The sequence below is a fragment of the Talaromyces rugulosus genome, chromosome I, assembly GCF_013368755.1.
Source record: "Talaromyces rugulosus chromosome I, complete sequence".
Classification (NCBI taxonomy): Eukaryota; Fungi; Ascomycota; class Eurotiomycetes; order Eurotiales; family Trichocomaceae; genus Talaromyces; species Talaromyces rugulosus.
The window spans coordinates 4,581,779-4,599,684 of record NC_049561.1 but is presented as its reverse complement, the minus strand read 5'-3'; the positions used below and the strand labels follow the sequence as shown (position 1 = coordinate 4,599,684).

Below are 17,906 nucleotides of genomic sequence, written 5' to 3'. Positions count from 1 at the left end.
ACTGACGTTTGGCATCTTATGTAAATAGCGGTACAAGCATGGCAATGGCTAGAAGCGACAGCAATATCTTCTTTACAAGTCTTGACGCCAAGGCTTGGTTGTAGAATTAAATTGGGAGTCTTCTTCTTGTCGAGGGGCGAGATTTTCCGCTAGTACTAGTAAGACTAGTAAGAATCGGGTTGTTAACCCCACTTTATTGGTGAAAGTGAAGAAGTAGCAAGATACAAGGATCGTGGGGTTGCAGGAAAATATGGGGTTCACAATAATACCTGTCAAATTGATTACTCAAAGGAAGCATATTATTCTACGTTACATGACCCTCCCACCAATTTATATAGGAATCTCCTCGGTTATTAGTTGATCCAATCGGGTAATCGTCCATGATTCCAAATAATTTCAGGGGGATCATCAGCTTGTGCGGGGTGCGTGCCAGATTATATAGCATAATGGTCAGGTGATCTATGTTACATGGCATGACACGTCTAAAAACGTAAAAATTTATAATATTTCAGTATTATTATTAAAAACAATAAATTAAATAAATAGAAAGAATATTTAGTCTGTATTAATATTTTGGGGGTGGTTCTTTGGGAGAACCAGGCTTTTCCCGATTGGGAACCCCTTAACGGCGAGGTCATTATAGACTGTTGTCAGATCAATACCCCAAACCTAGGGCTTCGTGTTATCTAGTTTCCAGGCACTACAGCTGGTGCTAGCTGACATACCAGACTCGACTCGCTACTACGTTGTCAGTGCCTACTGAGTGCAAACGAAGGAAATTTGATTCATGGATTGGGATGTCTCCAGCACAAGGTCTAACTAAGAAAAAAATCTAGGCCGTAGCATTATAATAAAAACTCAGGTTTTGGTCTCAACCTCCACCTCATTAGGCGTGCCCAGTCCCTCTCCTTCGTCAGACGAATCCGTCTTATCTACATGTCCCTGCGTCCCCAGCTTCAGAAAAGGCACCAACAAGACACCCAACCCGGCCGACGCCGCAGCGAACCAGTACGTTGACAGATACGGTTTGATAGGGCTTGTAGATCCTTGGGTGCGGACGGAATTGTAAACGGCGGTGGTGATGCCGAGACTGATGTTGGCGCAGAATTTGGACGCGGTGTTGAAAATACCGCCGGCAAGCGACTGGTCGGAGGGTGGAAGACTCGACATGACGTACATCTATTGACCATTTCATCAGCAATCAAGAGACAGAAGAGACCGAAGAGACTGAAAGAGAAGAGAAGAAAAAATACTCACGTTGACCACATTGAACTCAATGTCAGCTCCAACAACCATCAGCAGCAGCGGCACAAAATACCAGCCCCAGTAGACGCCATCATCCGGTGTAAAACTAATAATAAGGAAAGCTACCATGTATGCCGTGGTGCCAATCATCATGAGAAGCTTGTTGTTGACTTTGTGCAAAATGAGGCCACACACGATGTTGACCAGCACTCCGTTGACGACCATCGGCAATAAACGAGCTGTGATTTCCAACGGACTGTAGTGTTTGATTTGTTGCATGTATAGCGCCATCCAGAATTGTCCGCCAATGAATCCCATGAAGCCTAGGGAGAGAGATCCCATCAACTAGTTGAGTTGGCATGGTTAGGAGGAAAAAGAAATTTATGATGAAGGTCAAGTTCACTCACTAGAGAAAAGTTGCGGTCCTTCCAGACGTAAAGAGGCATCAAAGGAGTCGAATATATCGATTGCCAGTAGAGGAAGGAAGCAATAAGAATAACTCCCAAAATAAGTAGCACAATAATATATGGTGTTTGCCAGCCTTTGGGTGCGTCTCCGGCCGTGCTATGTTTGTGTCAGCAATGCTATATTGATTTATAAGTAAAAGGAACTCACGAAAGTGCAGTCGAGAATAGAGCGATGCCAGAAATCGCCAACAGCATGCCAATAGGATCCAGTTTCTTCACTGATTGCCAGTTCAACGGAACGCTAGCCTTCGGGGGGTCTTTGGGGACCGTCCAGACAGTCAACAAAGTGAAGATAGCGTATATCACAGCCAATGACCAGAAAGCGACTCTCCAGCTGCCAACCTGAGACGCAATGCCAGAGACAATCATGCCTCCTACATATCCCAGTGGGTTTCCGGCACTGAAGCAGGCAAAGGCGCGATTTTTCCGCTGTGAAGGTTTCGTATACACCACTCCCAGCGATCCAACCGCAGGTGGTACTACAGAGGCGCAAAATATACCCATAACACCCGAGAACACATCCATGTAGATGGCCGTGTTGGCGAATCCGGCGACTACCAATGCGATTGTAAACGCCGCCATGCTGCCCATAAACATGATCCGACGGCCAAACATGTCAGCCACCTTTCCAAATGCCAACAGGAATGCACCGCTAGTCAGGCTGTTATATTTAATAGGTTAGATTCTACCTCATATCGACGTTCAAAAGGGCAAAACATACGAAACGCCAGCGGTAATCCATGTAATTTCGGCAGAATTCATGTTGAGATCTTCTCCGATGGAAGCAGAGACGACAACGACCAGTCCCTGAAAGAACGATGTTTGGGCAATGGCCATGGTTGTCGTCAAGACAAACAGGCATTCCTGCAAAGTACTGGAGAAGCATTCAGGGCGGTCATTGGGATTGCGCAGCTGCTCGTCCTGCGGGGGGCCCGATTCTTCCTGTGCCGCGGCCATTGTGTCCGTATACAACCGTTGGCGGCTGAAATGTCGACCTTGCTATGGCTGCACAAAGAAAACTTTTAAAAGCCAAAAGGAAAAAAGTCGGCAGGCTCGACGCTAATTTCTGACGCCACAAAATGCGAAACGGACCGTAATCTTATCAATCTATGTATGATCGCCGGAAGTTGTGTTGATTGTGGACCATGTGCTGGGCGCTCGACCAGCTCATTGCAAGTCCTGCGGGGTTAGTTTTTCCGCAACATGCTTCAATGTTAAGTATTGTTACACGTCTGATCGATGATAATTGCGGTGGAAGAAAAAAGATTATTAGTCAGGATAAGCAGAAAACGGGGGATTTCCGCCGTCTGCCCCACTGCGCATCTTTCCGCAACACTATCTGCAATCATGCTGAGAAATATATAAATACTGATATAAATATGTATTGCGAATAGTATCAATGATGCCATTGCATCAATGTTATGGTGATAGCGCTCGGAAACCAAATGGCACCCAGATTCCGAGATTTCGAAGTCGGCCCACGTGTTGCATTAAAGCTGTACATGTGGTGGAAGCGGGGCGTGATGGACAACAATTGATAACAACTATCGCGCCGAAATACTTCAATGTTAATTATTAGATCTCAAGCTCACTTGAACATGTCGAACTGGACGAAGCAGGTTAGATATTGAGGCTCTAGGGAGACGCATTAGACAGCTTTGCTTGATGGGAAATGACTGGATTGTTTGTGTAAGGATAAGGACAGGGTTTGTGTGTAGTTCGCTAATAAAAACTGTTTTGTTTGTTTGCTTCCACGTGACCGCAGATAGCCTGAGGCGCATATGTTGACACCAGAATAGTATGTATCGTGCTATTAAATTTCCGGTGTATAATTGATATATATATATGTACTGATATGTAGTACATGTATCATTGGATGTGCATTGTGTATACCTGTCAACTACATGTAGTATACTAGTGATGTAATTCAAATATTGAATCTTACACTTATTTCATGATATATTCTTTAGACTGCCAATAATAATTATATGCCTATGATCTTTGATAACAACATGAGGGGGAGATTAATACTGTCCGAAAGAGGAAAGGCGCCAATAAACACGCCGATAGCCAACGCTTATCGCGCCATTGGCCAATGGCAGCGCGTCCCCTGGGCCCCGCCTTCCTTAACGGGAAACATTCTTGGTTCTCCGCACTCAACCAACGATGTCACCTCGACTTCCTTCCTGCGAGATGTACCCTTAAAGATTGTTGCATTCTCGCCATGTCTTCTTCCTCCTGGACTCGTTCGTCCTTTGCCTACCCAAATCACGACAATCGCCCATCATGAGGGTAGCCAAGAGCTGGATGCTGGGTGTTTTCGCAGCCCATCGCGTTGCTGCTGAATTCGATCCTCTGACTCTCGTTGATCCCCTTATTGGGTCGACCAATGGTGGCAACGTCTTTTCTGGCGCCAGCTTGCCGTACGGCATGGCAAAGGCAGTGGCAGATGTTAATGGTCAGAATACTGGAGGCTTCGCGACCGACCTAAGCGGCATTACTGGCTTCTCGTCCATGCACGATTCGGGTGAGAATGACTCGCACTGCACGCGTACAAACAACATTGAAGCGTGTCGCTAACATGGATTTTACACACAGGCACCGGAGGCAACCCTTCACTGGGAAATTTCCCTATACTTCCCCAGCTTTGCCCGAACGATGTCATCGACGAGTGCAAGTTCCTCATAACCGACCGTCCCGTGAACTATAGCAACGAGTCTGTTGTTGCGACTCCTGGTTATTTTGCAGTCTCATTGGCAAACGGCATCCACGCGGAAATGACTGCGACAGAGCATGCAGCCCTCTACAAGTTCAACTTTTCAGCAGCAACGAGTGACACTGGGTCTAAACCATTCATGCTTTTGGATCTGACCGATCTGTGGCAAAGCAGACAAAATGCGTCAGTGAGCGTGAACGAGGCCAATGGCCAGATTCGTGCCAATGGTACTTTTCTGCCGAGTTTCGGCGCAGGATCCTACCAGTCCTTTGTGTGCGTGGACTTCGCGGGTAGCAAGGTTAATGATACTGGAATCTGGGTGAACAACCGAGCTGGCACTGAGGTCAAGGACCTTTTCGTCACCCGAGGCTTCAACCTCTGGTACACCCAAGCGGGTGGTTTCGCCACATTTGAGCCTCCTTCAAACGGCGTCATATATACCCGAGTCGGTGTCAGCCTGGTCAGCACCGAACAGGCCTGTCAGAATGCGGAGAAGGAGATCCCAGAGCCCTCGAAAGACTTTGGCCGAATTCAGACCGCTGCAGAACACGCTTGGAGGGAAAAACTTAGCCCGATTTCAGTCAAGGCCGACGGCGCGGGCAAAGGCCTTCAACAGACTTTCTGGAGTGGCGTTTACCGTACGATGATGTCGCCGCAAAACTATACAGGTGAAAACCCTCTGTGGAACAGCACAGAGCCTTATTTTGATTCTTATTACTGGTCAGCCGTTCACCCCAGCCCCTGCTGACATTCAAGAATTCTTTATATTAATATTGGATCCAGTCTTTGGGACGCCTTCCGTGCACAGCACCCGCTTCTGACAATCATCGACCCTGCTGCTCAGTCACAAATGGTCCGCAGCTTACTCGACACATACAAAAACGAAGGCTGGCTGCCAGACTGCCGGATGAGCCTGTGCAAGGGTTGGACCCAAGGTGGATCAAACGCCGATGTCTTGATTGCCGACGCGTACATCAAGAACCTGACGGGCATTGACTGGGATTTGGCGTACGATGCCATTGTAAACGACGCCGAGAACGAACCATTAGAATGGTCATATCAAGGGCGGGGTGGTTTGGACAGTTGGAAAAAGGTAAACTATATTCCTTATCTTGACTTTGACTGGAAAGGCTTTGGCACCAATTCTCGATCCATATCTCGCACACTGGAATATTCCTATAATGATTTCAATGTGGCTACTGTTGCCAAAGGCCTTGGAAAAGAGGATGACGCTACCAAGTATCTCTCGCGTTCAACAAACTGGCAGAACCTGTTCAAAAAAGACCAGAAATCTATCATCAACGGAACCGATACGGGATTCACCGGGTTTTTCCAGCCAAAGTATCACAATGGCACCTGGGGATACCAAGACCCCATCGCCTGCAGCTCCTTGGCTACTTTCTGTTCTCTGACGTCAAACCCGTCTGAGACGTTTGAGTCGAGTGTGTGGGAATACCAATTGTAAGTTCTTTATACCCCCGTCTCTGTTTTCTACCAAAACGGTACATACTGACGACGACGTATAGCTTTGTGCCTCACGATATGAGCAGCGCAGTTAAACTGCTCGGCGGAGCTGATGAATTTGTCGCACGCCTGGACTTCTTCCACGAGTCTGGACTGGCTGACATCGGCAACGAGCCCGTCTTCCTCACCGTGTACGACTACCATTACGCTGGTCGTCCAGGTCTGTCGACTAAACGGGTTCACTATTACATCCCGCATTCCTTCAACTCGACCGAGAGCGGACTTCCAGGAAACGACGACTCCGGCGCCATGGGCGCATTCACCGTGTTCTCCATGCTGGGACTCTTCCCCAATCCCGGCCAGAACGTCTACCTCATTTCCACACCGTTCTTCGAGTCCATCAGCATCAAGCATCCTGAAACCCAGAAGACATCCACCATCCGTGTCACCAACTTCGATCCTTCGTACAACAACATTTATATCCAGAACGCCACTCTGAACGGAAAGCCATACACTAAGAGCTGGATCGGTCATGAGTTCTTCGTTGACGGCATGACTCTGGAGTTGACGGTCGGTGACAACGAGACTGCTAGCACCTGGGGCAAGAGTGCAGACGACCTGCCCCCGAGTTCGTCAGTGTCGTCGATGCTGGCTATGTAAATACTGTAAAATAGTGTTGATACAGTGTAGAGTATACCGATACTGATTTTGCTAAACGAATACGTTTCACTCTCTAGTCTTCTAGAAACATAAATGTAATTGAAATTCAAAATATGAACACCTCCCATGCTTGGCGGGAATAAATTGATGCAAGGTATCTAAAAGAATAATCAAACGCTATGTATAAAAGGCAAATTGTCCGGCGCCATATAGAAGAATGCCGACATTTAAAAAAAAAAAACAGTACACGAAGAGAAAAATAACACATCACATCATTATACCTCAGTAGCAGCAGTACTAGCCCTATCAATTTCGTGCTCTTCCTTCTCTACCTGCTCTTCCCAACTATCCGCAAGATCCTCAGGGCCGGCCTTTTTTGACTTTGACGCACCGACTCCCGAACGAAGAACTAAAAGACCATCCTTTTTCTTCTTCTGCGATGCGGAAAAATCCGTACTCAAAGCAGTATACATGGACCCCCCACTGTTTTTCATCTGAGCTAGAGTAGGAGTACTCGTTCGCGTCACGTTGAAGAGCGGAGTACTGGTGCCGCTGCTTGTTCCGTCCGGTAGCTGTTTCCTGCGAGATGCTACCTGCGCCCATCCGCCACTGCCGTCGGCATCTGTGGTAGTTGAAGCCTTTGAGGCTTCGCGGAGGGCCTTGGCTTCTGCGGCGGCGAGGCGTCGTGCTTCGCGCTCTTTGTAGAGCTCGCGGTCGCGGATTCGGACGCACTCCCCAACGGTCATGCCTCGGATGCCAATACCGGATCCGAGACCGACCCCGGGAGAATTCCATTGCGTGGGCTTCAGGACGAAGACGTGGCGGTGTGGTTCCGGGTCAAAACTCTCAGATGCAAAGCCCCAGTCGGAGGCGAGAGCGTGTACAAACGCCCGAAGAGGTGCTTTGGCGGGCTGGAACCGGACAGAGCGCTGTGCGTTGCTCGTTGCGAGACTGTGCAAGGTTGCCTCGTAATCTTGAAGGGTTGATAGCGGGGAGGTAGAGGAGAGTTGAACGTAAATGTCGAGAGTTTCTTCGGCATAAGGCAGAAGTGCCACTGTGCCAGTCGCCGCGACCGAGTGCTGGTTGAGTGTGGTCGATGGGTCAATGTCAACCTTGAGAGCTGAGGCGAGGGTTCTATTCCGCTCAAGACGCGCACATTCGTCGTCACATTTGAGCTGTGCCACTGGTGGTGGTGGAGATTCCTGCCGCTGGGTTTGCCCTTTGCTGGAAGCTGCCCTATTCGCATTGCAACGTTTTTCCTTGCGTAGTCTACCACATGGACAAGTTATCATGACCATGGTAGGGCATGGTTCCTTTTCAGAGCAGGCAAATGGTGCATGACATTGTTCCGAACAAGAGTGACCACAGAGCTTCTTGGTTTTCCCACACAGCTGTTTGCATGGCTCAGACGCATCCTCGCATTCTCCCGGACGATGGCACTGTTTCTGGCACGTATGAGACCCGCATTTCAATGGCTCACCGCAGACCATCCCGCATCTCCCGTCATTCAGCCAGCATGGTTGGTTTTTCAGCAGCTTTTTGCCGCAAAGACAGGACTTTTCGGTGAGAAACGGGCATTTGGGACACTCTTCATCATCCGTGTGGCAGTTGTGAGGTGTTTGCGGATGATGACAAGGCTTTGGTCGTTCACAATCATATCGACATGGAGGTGGCCGAGTGCCACATGGCTGGGGCGGATATAGAACAGAGCGTCCGCAGTGACAAGGAATCTCTTCGAATATAGCTTCCCGACATGAATTGCACGGGCCTTTGTGGCAGAGTTCCGGGCAGGCGTGACGGCCACATTTGAGCATCCGGCCGCAGACGCGGGTGCAGATGTGCTCTGCCTCGATGTCATTGTCCGTAGAACGCCCTTGACTGGCGTTGAGTGATCGTAACTTGCGTTTCGTTGCCTGTCGTTCAATCGCGTGTCGTTCGCCAGGACAACAGTGTTCCATGCAGGTATGCCGTCCGCAGTTCATCGTCGCTTTACAGACCCGGAAACATTGCGGTGGCTCTTGGTTTCCTTGGTGACACATCGTGGAAAATGTGCCACGACCACATCGGCAGCTGATGGAGACTTTCAAAAGACAAGGCTGGCAAGCACCGGTATGACAGATCATGGGACAAGGGTGTCCGCAAGGCAGAGTCTTGCCACATGGCTCCGAGCAATTAGGTATAGGATCCTCACAAGAAGTTCTCTCGGTGAAGCCCTTAATTTTGGTCAGTGGTGTCTTCCCACACGGGCAACGCAACACCACATCCGGGGACTGTGGGCAATGAGGCCGGTTTGCGTCCTGCGGATGACACTCCTTTTTACAGAAGTGAACCCCACAATCAAAAGGCCGATTGCAGGTTTCACGACACCTGAAAGAACCCAGCCATGTTTCTGGTGTTTCGGGGGTCTCCGGAGATGCTGTGTCGGGAAGTTGGCTTGTAATCTCTTCTTCAGCCACGCTGCACAAAATATGTGTCTCCACTTTACCACAGTAACAACGGGCATCAACCTTTTCCTCACAAGCACCGCAGAACCCTTCGTGACACGGACGCGGACAGGTGTGTTTTCCACATGGGAGTAGATCACCGCACACCTCGCTGCAACTCCATCCACTGATATAGTTGGTCTCAGTACATCGTTTTGTTGATGAATTCTTTCCGCAAAAGCAGTCTTGAGTCGGTCCCATGGCCGTGCAGGGTGCACATGGGCCTGCATGACAAGTCGAATCGCAGGGATGTGGACAGCCTTTACGCATTCGAGAGCAAGTCTGTCCGCATGAATGTGGAGGTATGCCGGGAAGTGGCCGTGGGTCTATCTCCTTTTCGCACCAACAAGAGTAACTGGTTGGAAGAATATCCTGGGGCAGATTGCACCCAGGACAACGCCATTGTCGATGTATGTCGTTCTCTCCCTCAGGCTGCTCTTGGTTGCGGAAGGCGGAACCCTCGTTTTTCGACCACTTTTTCACGCAACCAATATGGAAGACCGTCCAGCAGAGATGACATGACCAAACACGGGACTTGGGACTTAGTTCATTGGTGCATATAGGACATTCGTATAGGCTGTTTGCGATGTCCTCATGTGTCCGGGTTGCTATGTCGTGAGCAGTGGACTTTGTCGTTACTTTGGGAACAGCGTCTTGCCGAGGACGAGATTTAGGTGTCTTGGGCACAGGTTTCGGATGCGCGTGTGAAGAGTATTGCTGATCTGGGTAGAATTCCGGGGCATCTGCACGTAGATTTTCGCCTTCGACCAAACTCTCCTGATCACCCCCAGTAGGCTCTGCGGCCTCGGCGTCATCTCTTGTCAATCGACCACCAAATGTCCGACCGCCAATTTGTGCTGAAGGTCCGCTCACTGGTCGAGTATCCGTTGTTCTACCACCATTGTTTTTTCCTCGTGACGCACGACCCCCGCGGTTTCCTCTCGAAGCCTGTCCTCGTGTCCGCTCGCGTGGTCGGTGTGTCTGTGTCTGTGAGTGTGGCTGAGGTTGAGGTCGAGATTGCGAAGAATCCTGTGGCGTATGTTCTGCCAGGGTGTGCCCTTCAGCTGAATCCGAGACAACCGGCTGGGATGCATCTACCGCTCCGCCTCGACCGCGACTTCGGCCTCGACCACGATAGAAGCCACGCCCTCGCCCTCGTCCATGTCCTCCAGATCGGCCCCGTCCTCTGGGTGTGTTTTCTGAATTTGTCGCCGCAGTGGGCATGCCATCGGTATTACTCATATCGATCGAAGTATTCAGCGCAAGAAGCGCCGCACGGAGGCCGTGAGACGATGTCGGAGAAATAATGATGTGCAAAGTGTGATCACTAACTATCAGATTGATTATCGGTTGACAAACGAATCGCCACTGGCTTAGCTTGAGCTGTCCGATTCCGAGCAGGTACACTTTTGAGGTAAACTCGGCGGGTATTTATGAGAGACCCAAAAGAAACGAGATGCAACAGAATAACAATCAAACAAGGCTGAGCGGACAAAGATGAGCAAAAATCCTTCTGAAGAGCTCTTTGTGGCGGGGACAATCGAGAAATATCAAAAAACCCGGCAGATTATCGTGTTCTGATTGGCGGATGCCAAAGCGGTGGCGAGATAGGGCCGAGGATCTCCGGCTGGAATAGGCTTAGCGCGATGAGTCACCTCGACTCATACAATGATCAATCATGAGTATTTGTCTGTCTATGCTCTTGTTTTTTTTTGTATTTCTTGGTCTGTTTTCCTTTGGACTAGTTATTGAATAAAATGAGATCTTAAATATTCATCTTATCTATGGGTTTTGAAATGAACGCAATACATAGATGTTGTAGAGCATCGAATGTAAACAGATTTCAAATAAATATGAATTAATATGAGTACCAACTGTATTATTTATTCGAATAATACACTAATATTTGTTAATTTTATTAGTTTTCGCAAGAGATAATTATTGAAACAGATTCCCCATGTGATTTTACACAGCCTTGCATGACGCCATCCAACATGATGGGAGAGTATAGACACTTATACTTACTGGTGAAACTCATTTCGGCAATGAGTCTTCATAATTTTGGGGTAATCTTGTCAGGAATTACTCGGTTGCTGTATCAAGTCTATTTTTCAACAAACTGCCATCTCCCATCCACGACCTAGACGTTATATTTCTGAACTAGATAGGCTAAAGATCCTTTTATTTTGCTTCCTCCGTATTGACGGTTAGAAACTGTAACTGTGCCCTGTACAAGTGTCAGACTCCTTCCCCATACTATACCACGTTCGGTGTCAAGCCCGTTTCGATCTCTGAGACTATCTACAACGAGGTCCTTAGAGGGTTGCTTATTCCAAAAAGCGTGGGTTATGAGATCAACCTTTAGGTTAACTAAGTTTCACAGATGTAGGTTAGAGCAATAATAAGGTGTACCTTTAGAGAAGCCAATGACTGATATTTATATTGGACCAATTGAGGAATGCCACGCATTGGCATGCGGGGTTGTAACCTAGTTTGTTACATGTAGACAGCCTTGCATAGCATAGCTAGGCTAACAAGGCTGTCGGCAATTTTACACGTAAATCACTCCTATCCCTCTAGAATTCTGTTTTCTCCAGACATAAATATTTGGAGGATTCCTTTTAAATGTTATTTATTTTAAATATTATTCAAAACGAGACTTGCTTGATAGTTGTTCATCATGCCTTTCGCTCAATTCTGGCGCTGTTGCAGATGCTATGTGCTGTGCCCGGTAGGACTCGACTATTGCAGCATATGTCAACATTTGCACTGCTCATTTTGTTTCCTGGAAGACTCTTCAAGCAGTGCATTTGATGATCGCAGCCAGGAGAACTATTGGACCTCCAGGTTAATCGAAGCTATCGGGAAAAATGATATGCGACCGGTCCAGGAACTGGTCGATAATGGTGCTGATGTGAATTCGGTCGCGAAAGACGGTAGGACAATCCTGAGTATGGCACTGGAAAGACGATCATTTAACTTGGTGGAGAGATTTCTTAAAGAGGGGGCAACTATTTTGGGGTCTTTAGAGTTTCTCTTCAAAGAGAGGGATTGGAATTCCCAAACCAATGTCTACCTTGATGTCCCGACTTGGGACGTGTTTGACTGGTTACAGACAGAAGTCTCTGGCATTAGAGATCTGCTGAAAATGGTAATTCTGACTGGGTTTTCGTACAAGGCACAAATGCAATCCTGCGAGGATTATATCCTACAAAGGTGGGGTCTCAGAGGGATTGAAAACCTGTCCAATCTCGTAGAAGAATTGAAAAATGGACCAGTGATATTTCCTAAATTCACGACCGGGACCTCTATATCTCGGGTTGAAAACGAACAGACGTGGAGCATAAAAGGTTCAAAGGAAAATGTAATTGATACGATCGAACAAATATGTTGGCTTCTCTGCGTGTTCAGGAATTCAGAACAGAGTCGAGGCCTCTCTGTCACATGTCCACGACTTCGACTGGCCAATAACTTGAACTCTAGTGGCTTCAGGTCCTCTGCTACACATTCAATCGAACTTTCACGGGAGACGTATTCTTTCGATGAAGGTGCCGAGGAAATATGCTGGTTAAAGCTATTACGAGGTGCCACTGTAGCTGTTGGGTTCCCAGTGCGTCCTCGCAAGGCAGGGATAGGCCTGGAAATCCCCTTTGCCTTGCTACTTCGTTTTGCTGAAATATCTATTTCAATGGAATTTGATGGCGGAGTTCTTTTGGTTGGCCCTTCAGCTGTCATTTTCCCCGTGCAAAAGGTGGAAGATGGCGTACAGTGGCATTTTGTCGAGGCATCCTCGGCGAGCGAAGCTATTAAAGAGATCGGTCTTGCAACAAAGTGGACTCGCGAATGTGACATGAATGAATTATCTCAAAAGAGAGCATATTTGGGATATTGTAGCCACGCAACGGTGCTGCTTGGGACTCGCAATCTTGTTCTATCCCAGACGGTTAAGCCTTCCGGCTGCTTACCCGAACCACAACTTCGAATACAAGCAGCTCGCGAGGGTACAACTAGCATAGGGCTTTCTATAAGTGGAATTTTTCATGCAACTATACAAGGCAAGTGGAAAGTAGACCGGGGTGTCCAAGTTTCACTGGCAGAGAACAGGGATATTGAGGACCGCCTTATGCGTGCTCGTCGGCGAGCTACGTTGATCTATGATCACAGCAAAGACCGCGGCTGGCACGTTTCAGAGCTCACCTTTATAGTCCATCTTGCTTTGTCTTATTTAAATCAGGAAGAAGTCCGCGAACGTTGGTTTTCTCATAGCCTTGAATGGGAGTCCTAATGACACGCAGGAGGCATATGATTTTATCAAACGATATTGGAGTGTAGAGCTTTATAAGAAGCTTGAGGATGGCCAAATGAAAACATTTGGGATGGTTATAAAAGATATTATGAGAGAACTCGAGTCGCTACAAACCGCGGACAACCTGAGAAAGGCCGCCATGAACCGTTCTTTTAGATTTTCACTGAGGTCTAATCGATCACTTCTCGGGTGGCATTTCTCAGATCTCGTTTCGAGGACTGAAACCGCAAATCAGCGAGAAGTAAGACTCGAAAAAAATATTCCAGCATGGGCAATGCTTGGAGACCTGGAAGACACATTGGTGATATTGGGTAGCGACTTCGGGGATTTGATTCAGCCCAACACAAAAGTACCGAGCGGCTGGGAGACCATTCCGCAGCAGGCCGGGCTGTTAGCAGCAACTAGCTCGAGCATTGCTCAGCTGCTACAGAGCAAATTCTTGACCTCTTTCACTGAAGAAGAAACCACACAGTGCGAAGGACTGGTCTGGTACCGTCCAACAACTCATCCTGACTGTAATCAATTCTGCAATGGGTCTTGCATGGTTATCCAGGAAATCATGAGGGAGAACGACAAGCCCTGTACGGAGAAAAAGACTCCTCGAAAATTGCAACAGGATGGGGCAGTGGTATTTGGCCGTGCAAGCCTCTATCACAAGTATTTGGAGCGGCAAGCCGTCAGACCTAGCCGTATGAAACAGTTTAAGAACGCATTTCTGGGAGATACCGAGCCAAATTGTTGATATGAACGCTCTGGTTTGCTTTATGATTTATTGAGTATGTGAAATAATCTTTGGGAGATCTGGAAATTTGTCTTTGACCGACCGTCGTTGTTTCAAATGTTCCTTTTTAGGTTGCGTCGAAACAGTTCAAATTGATTTAATATAAGGCATATAAAAGGATTAAGACCCATACCTAGGGCAGATCACGTGCCAACTCCTACTAGTGATTTATATAACTGAAACTACGTCTTTCAAAGTGAGGTTTATACTTTTCGTGTCTGCTCCAATTTAAAGTTTACTTGGAGATAAAATGGTGGATTCGCCCCATCCCTGCACCCCTCGGGACTTATGAATTTGGTAGTATCATAGGAGAAGTGGTAGGATAAAATCATAAAAGGCATGATATCTATATCTTTTCTGGTATATTCTTCCAGAGAGATTTACATGCATGTTATAGCTTCCAAGTGCAAATACTGCCAGTACTTTTTTCGTTTACTTAAGACGGAACTTATTGCTAGAATCTTGAAGTTGAAGCCCAGTGGGCTTATCCTGATCGAACCATCTATCGAGACACCCCTAGGATGATCTAGGTGGTTGGTATGAACTTTCTTATGACAGTGTCGGTCCATGCAACAGGGAGGCCTAGCGCTGTTGCTTCTTCGATGCCTCGGTTCATCCGTGGAATGTATTCAGCATTTGGTGCACCTTCTAGCGCAGATTCTTCGTCGACATACAGCAATACAGTCGCTGTGGCTGGGCCATCGACCCCCATAAACCACTTTCCAACCGTCGCCGGTACGTACCATTTCGCATAATCCCCTCGCCCTTGTTCTCGCGGCCTCATAGATCGACTGACCTGGCCTTGACCAGCAGTTGCCTGCTGGTCCACACCTTCATAACCATCAAGCAAGCACTCGTCTTTAGAGCTTAGATCGTATAGTATGCCATATACTACACCGTCTTCTGTCGAATGTCCCCACTCCTGTTCCATACGGCCAAATCGGTACTTAGCAGGTGGAATGACATTGGCGTAGCCTCGATTACAGATGATCCATTTCCAACCATCAAGTCTAGCGAGCGCTAGGGGAGTTGCCGAGTGATCAGGCGCGTGTGTACAACGCTGCCGCATTTGTGTGGCCGATAAGTTGGAGCCGTAGGCAAAGTACAGAGGACGCGCCTGTGTTTCTGGCTGTTGGTGCTCTCCTTCACGAGATTTCGTTGCGGTCATTTTTACATGGATAAAATGGTTTAATCGCTGTAGCGCAAGCTATCTTTCAGAACGACCTCGATGCCCGGTATGATTATCGAATGGCGTGAAAGTCTGTATGTGTCCTGACCATTGAAAAATACAATTAATATCACTTCGCTTTGTTATGATAAGCCCCTCACCCCGCATTTAGATGGATCTCGATCTTGGTTGTTTCGGTCATAGCGTGCATTGGTTCTTCTAGATCGATTGGCCCGATTGGGGCAGGCTGGATGGAAATGCGGGCAGAAAAGTGACCTATCTAGTAATTGTGGTTCACGGTAAATTGCAAAGCCGATTTCCGGCTTGTAACAACTGGGGATACAGATAATATCGTACGAGTTCTGCTTTGCAAGTTTTGCAAATTTTTGCAAACAATTGCAAATCTTGAATGGGTGGGTACCAGAGTCTCCACCCGATAACATGATTGGACAAAAGGAGGGGCATCCCGATTTCGGGCTAACCAAGACCCACTTATTTAGCTCGCAATTTCCCCACACCATTGGCTGGGCAGTATATAGTCTCCGGCGGAGAGTACGCCCCTGGAGCTCAGCACCGACCTTAAATATACTCCGTTCTCCTACAACTTCGCACTTCTCCTGTTACCACTTCTGCTACTACTACTTCTCCTACTACCACTTCTGCTACTACTACTACTACTTCTACTCCTACTACGTACTAAAGCCACCACGGAGTACCACCACTACATTAGCCTTCCCTTAGCAGGATGTACGATTACGAGTGCCTCACCTGTCCTGACGACTTCTGGTGCGAGGCTGATCGCGATGATCACATGGATGAGTACGGCCACTGGCCCGAGTGTGAGACCTGTACTCGTACCTTTCGGACCTGGCGTGCTTGTAACCAGCATATGAACAGCACCAATCACTGGGCCCCGCGATTCGACTGTGAGACTTGCACCAAGGACTTCACGTCTCAAAATGCCGCCAACCAGCATATGAATAGCACTGGTCACTGGGCACCTAAAATCGAGTGTGACACATGCTCTCAGAAATTCTACAGGCAGCAGGATGCCGACCAGCACATGAAAGCTAGGGGTCACTACCGGAACTATTGCAAGGACTGTGACCTGCACTTTATGAATGAAAACAACCTACGTATGGTAAGAGCACGATACACGTACAAGATATGGCTTTGTCTTGGATCGTTCACTAATCGCCCGTATTTTTTCAGCACCTCAACTCCAAAATCCACCGTGGAACTAGTCTGCCGTGTCCGTTCTGCAGCACCAAATTCACCTCAGCTAGTGGCTTGACACATCATTTAGAGCGAGGTTCCTGTCCCGGAGCACCCTCGCTGAACCGTGAAAAGATCCTAGCAATTGTTCGTAATCTTGACCCGTCTGGAAGAATTACCAACAAGCAAATTGAATGGCTAGAAGAGTGGTCGGTTGAATACAAGGCAAGCAACCAAGCCTTCAATGGTCAATCCTGGGAATGCTACCTTTGCCACAAAAACTTCAAAGCCATGATGGATTTGAATAAGCATCTCAATTCACCGACCCACAAAGAAAAGGTCTATCACTGTCCAAACTTTAAATGTGACAAACAATTCATCACCCTCGCTTCTCTTTTCAACCACTTGGAGAGCGAATCATGTGCGTTCATGAGATTTGCAAAGGTACAAACACAGGTCCATGGAATTGTCACTGGCCGCAAACTCATTTCGTTTTAACTCCATTCTTTTTCCCAATTGATTGTTTCTATGATCCAATAGGAAACTCCTTGGTGGATACGAGGCAGCACAGGCTTTTATCTTCGGCTCTATTATCAACAGATGGCCTGGCGTCGTCTCGATCATTGGGATAGACAACACTTATCTTTTCATTAGAAGGCAATATGTTTTGTATTCTTTTCACTTTTAATGTGTGATTATTTGTCAGTTCGAGGACTAAATTTCGGAATATTCACTTCTACCACTGGGTACTCAACCCGTAAACGTAGTTATTTACTCGGTTTTATGTCATCAATATACGTTTACTAGTCAAATCACAATTTATGCACGTCAGTTCGTGCTGGGAATAGCCGTCTATTCTAAGAAAAGTCCCAACAGCTTATAGCACAAATGTCCTCCGCATTCTTGGTCCATAATGATAGAGAAAAATCGGAATGGGCAAAGCCGCCATGCTGATAAAGGCAAAGATAGCGAGGGACCATGGAGCTCCAATCCGGTTGTGGATAGGCACCGAAAACTCAGCGATAATACCCGCGGCAATATAACGGAAAAACAAGACCACTGCCTGAGCACTTGCACAATACGACTCAAAGTTGTCCGCTACATACTGGTATGCAGAAACAATCACGCACGCAACGCCGAACGAAAAAAGGGCCGTTGCAGCAATGGGGGCGGCCGGGCTAATGGATTCTCGAGAAGTGAAAACCCATCCAAAAAAGCGATATTGGTATTGCCGGACCCCCTAAAATTGCCAAAAGCAGGCTCAGCGCCGGTTTCACTTGCGACCTTCCCTCGTTTACAGCATTTGCCATAGCCGTTTGCAGATATTGTTTATCTAGTACGAGCATGCTAGGGGGTACGGCTGGTTTAATGTTGGTATTTATATTGTTGAAGTGGAACTGC

General features: G+C 47.6%; 7 protein-coding genes across 7 annotated transcripts; 3 read left to right on the top strand and 4 right to left on the bottom strand.

The window, feature by feature from the left end:
• Positions 1-858: 858 nt before the first annotated feature.
• TRUGW13939_01560 (uncharacterized protein) lies at positions 859-2,669 on the bottom strand (the record flags this gene model as incomplete). Its single annotated transcript, XM_035484759.1, has 5 exons — positions 859-1,179; positions 1,258-1,590; positions 1,653-1,809; positions 1,861-2,373; positions 2,434-2,669. The coding sequence occupies 5 exons, from the start codon at positions 2,667-2,669 to the stop codon at positions 859-861; spliced, it is 1,560 nt and encodes a 519-aa protein (XP_035340652.1).
• A 1,329-nt stretch (positions 2,670-3,998) lies between these two features.
• TRUGW13939_01559 (uncharacterized protein) lies at positions 3,999-6,552 on the top strand (the record flags this gene model as incomplete). The annotated part of the gene is made up of 4 exons (XM_035484758.1): positions 3,999-4,239; positions 4,311-5,148; positions 5,212-5,889; positions 5,955-6,552. The coding sequence occupies 4 exons, from the start codon at positions 3,999-4,001 to the stop codon at positions 6,550-6,552; spliced, it is 2,355 nt and encodes a 784-aa protein (XP_035340651.1).
• A 275-nt stretch (positions 6,553-6,827) lies between these two features.
• TRUGW13939_01558 (uncharacterized protein) lies at positions 6,828-7,850 on the bottom strand (the record flags this gene model as incomplete). Its single annotated transcript, XM_035484757.1, has 1 exon — positions 6,828-7,850. One exon carries the CDS (start codon positions 7,848-7,850, stop codon positions 6,828-6,830), a length of 1,023 nt encoding a protein of 340 aa, XP_035340650.1.
• Positions 7,851-8,080: 230 nt separating this feature from the next.
• TRUGW13939_01557 (uncharacterized protein) lies at positions 8,081-8,410 on the bottom strand (the record flags this gene model as incomplete). The annotated part of the gene is made up of 1 exon (XM_035484756.1): positions 8,081-8,410. The coding sequence occupies one exon, from the start codon at positions 8,408-8,410 to the stop codon at positions 8,081-8,083; it is 330 nt and encodes a 109-aa protein (XP_035340649.1).
• Positions 8,411-11,910: 3,500 nt separating this feature from the next.
• TRUGW13939_01555 (uncharacterized protein) lies at positions 11,911-14,083 on the top strand (the record flags this gene model as incomplete). Its single annotated transcript, XM_035484755.1, has 2 exons — positions 11,911-13,275; positions 13,331-14,083. The coding sequence occupies 2 exons, from the start codon at positions 11,911-11,913 to the stop codon at positions 14,081-14,083; spliced, it is 2,118 nt and encodes a 705-aa protein (XP_035340648.1).
• A 565-nt stretch (positions 14,084-14,648) lies between these two features.
• On the bottom strand, positions 14,649-15,290 carry TRUGW13939_01554 (uncharacterized protein; the record flags this gene model as incomplete). Its single annotated transcript, XM_035484754.1, has 1 exon — positions 14,649-15,290. The coding sequence occupies one exon, from the start codon at positions 15,288-15,290 to the stop codon at positions 14,649-14,651; it is 642 nt and encodes a 213-aa protein (XP_035340647.1).
• Positions 15,291-16,035: 745 nt separating this feature from the next.
• Positions 16,036-17,003, top strand: TRUGW13939_01553 (uncharacterized protein; the record flags this gene model as incomplete). The annotated part of the gene is made up of 2 exons (XM_035484753.1): positions 16,036-16,431; positions 16,503-17,003. 2 exons carry the CDS (start codon positions 16,036-16,038, stop codon positions 17,001-17,003), a joined length of 897 nt encoding a protein of 298 aa, XP_035340646.1.
• Between the last annotated feature and the right edge of the window lie 903 nt (positions 17,004-17,906).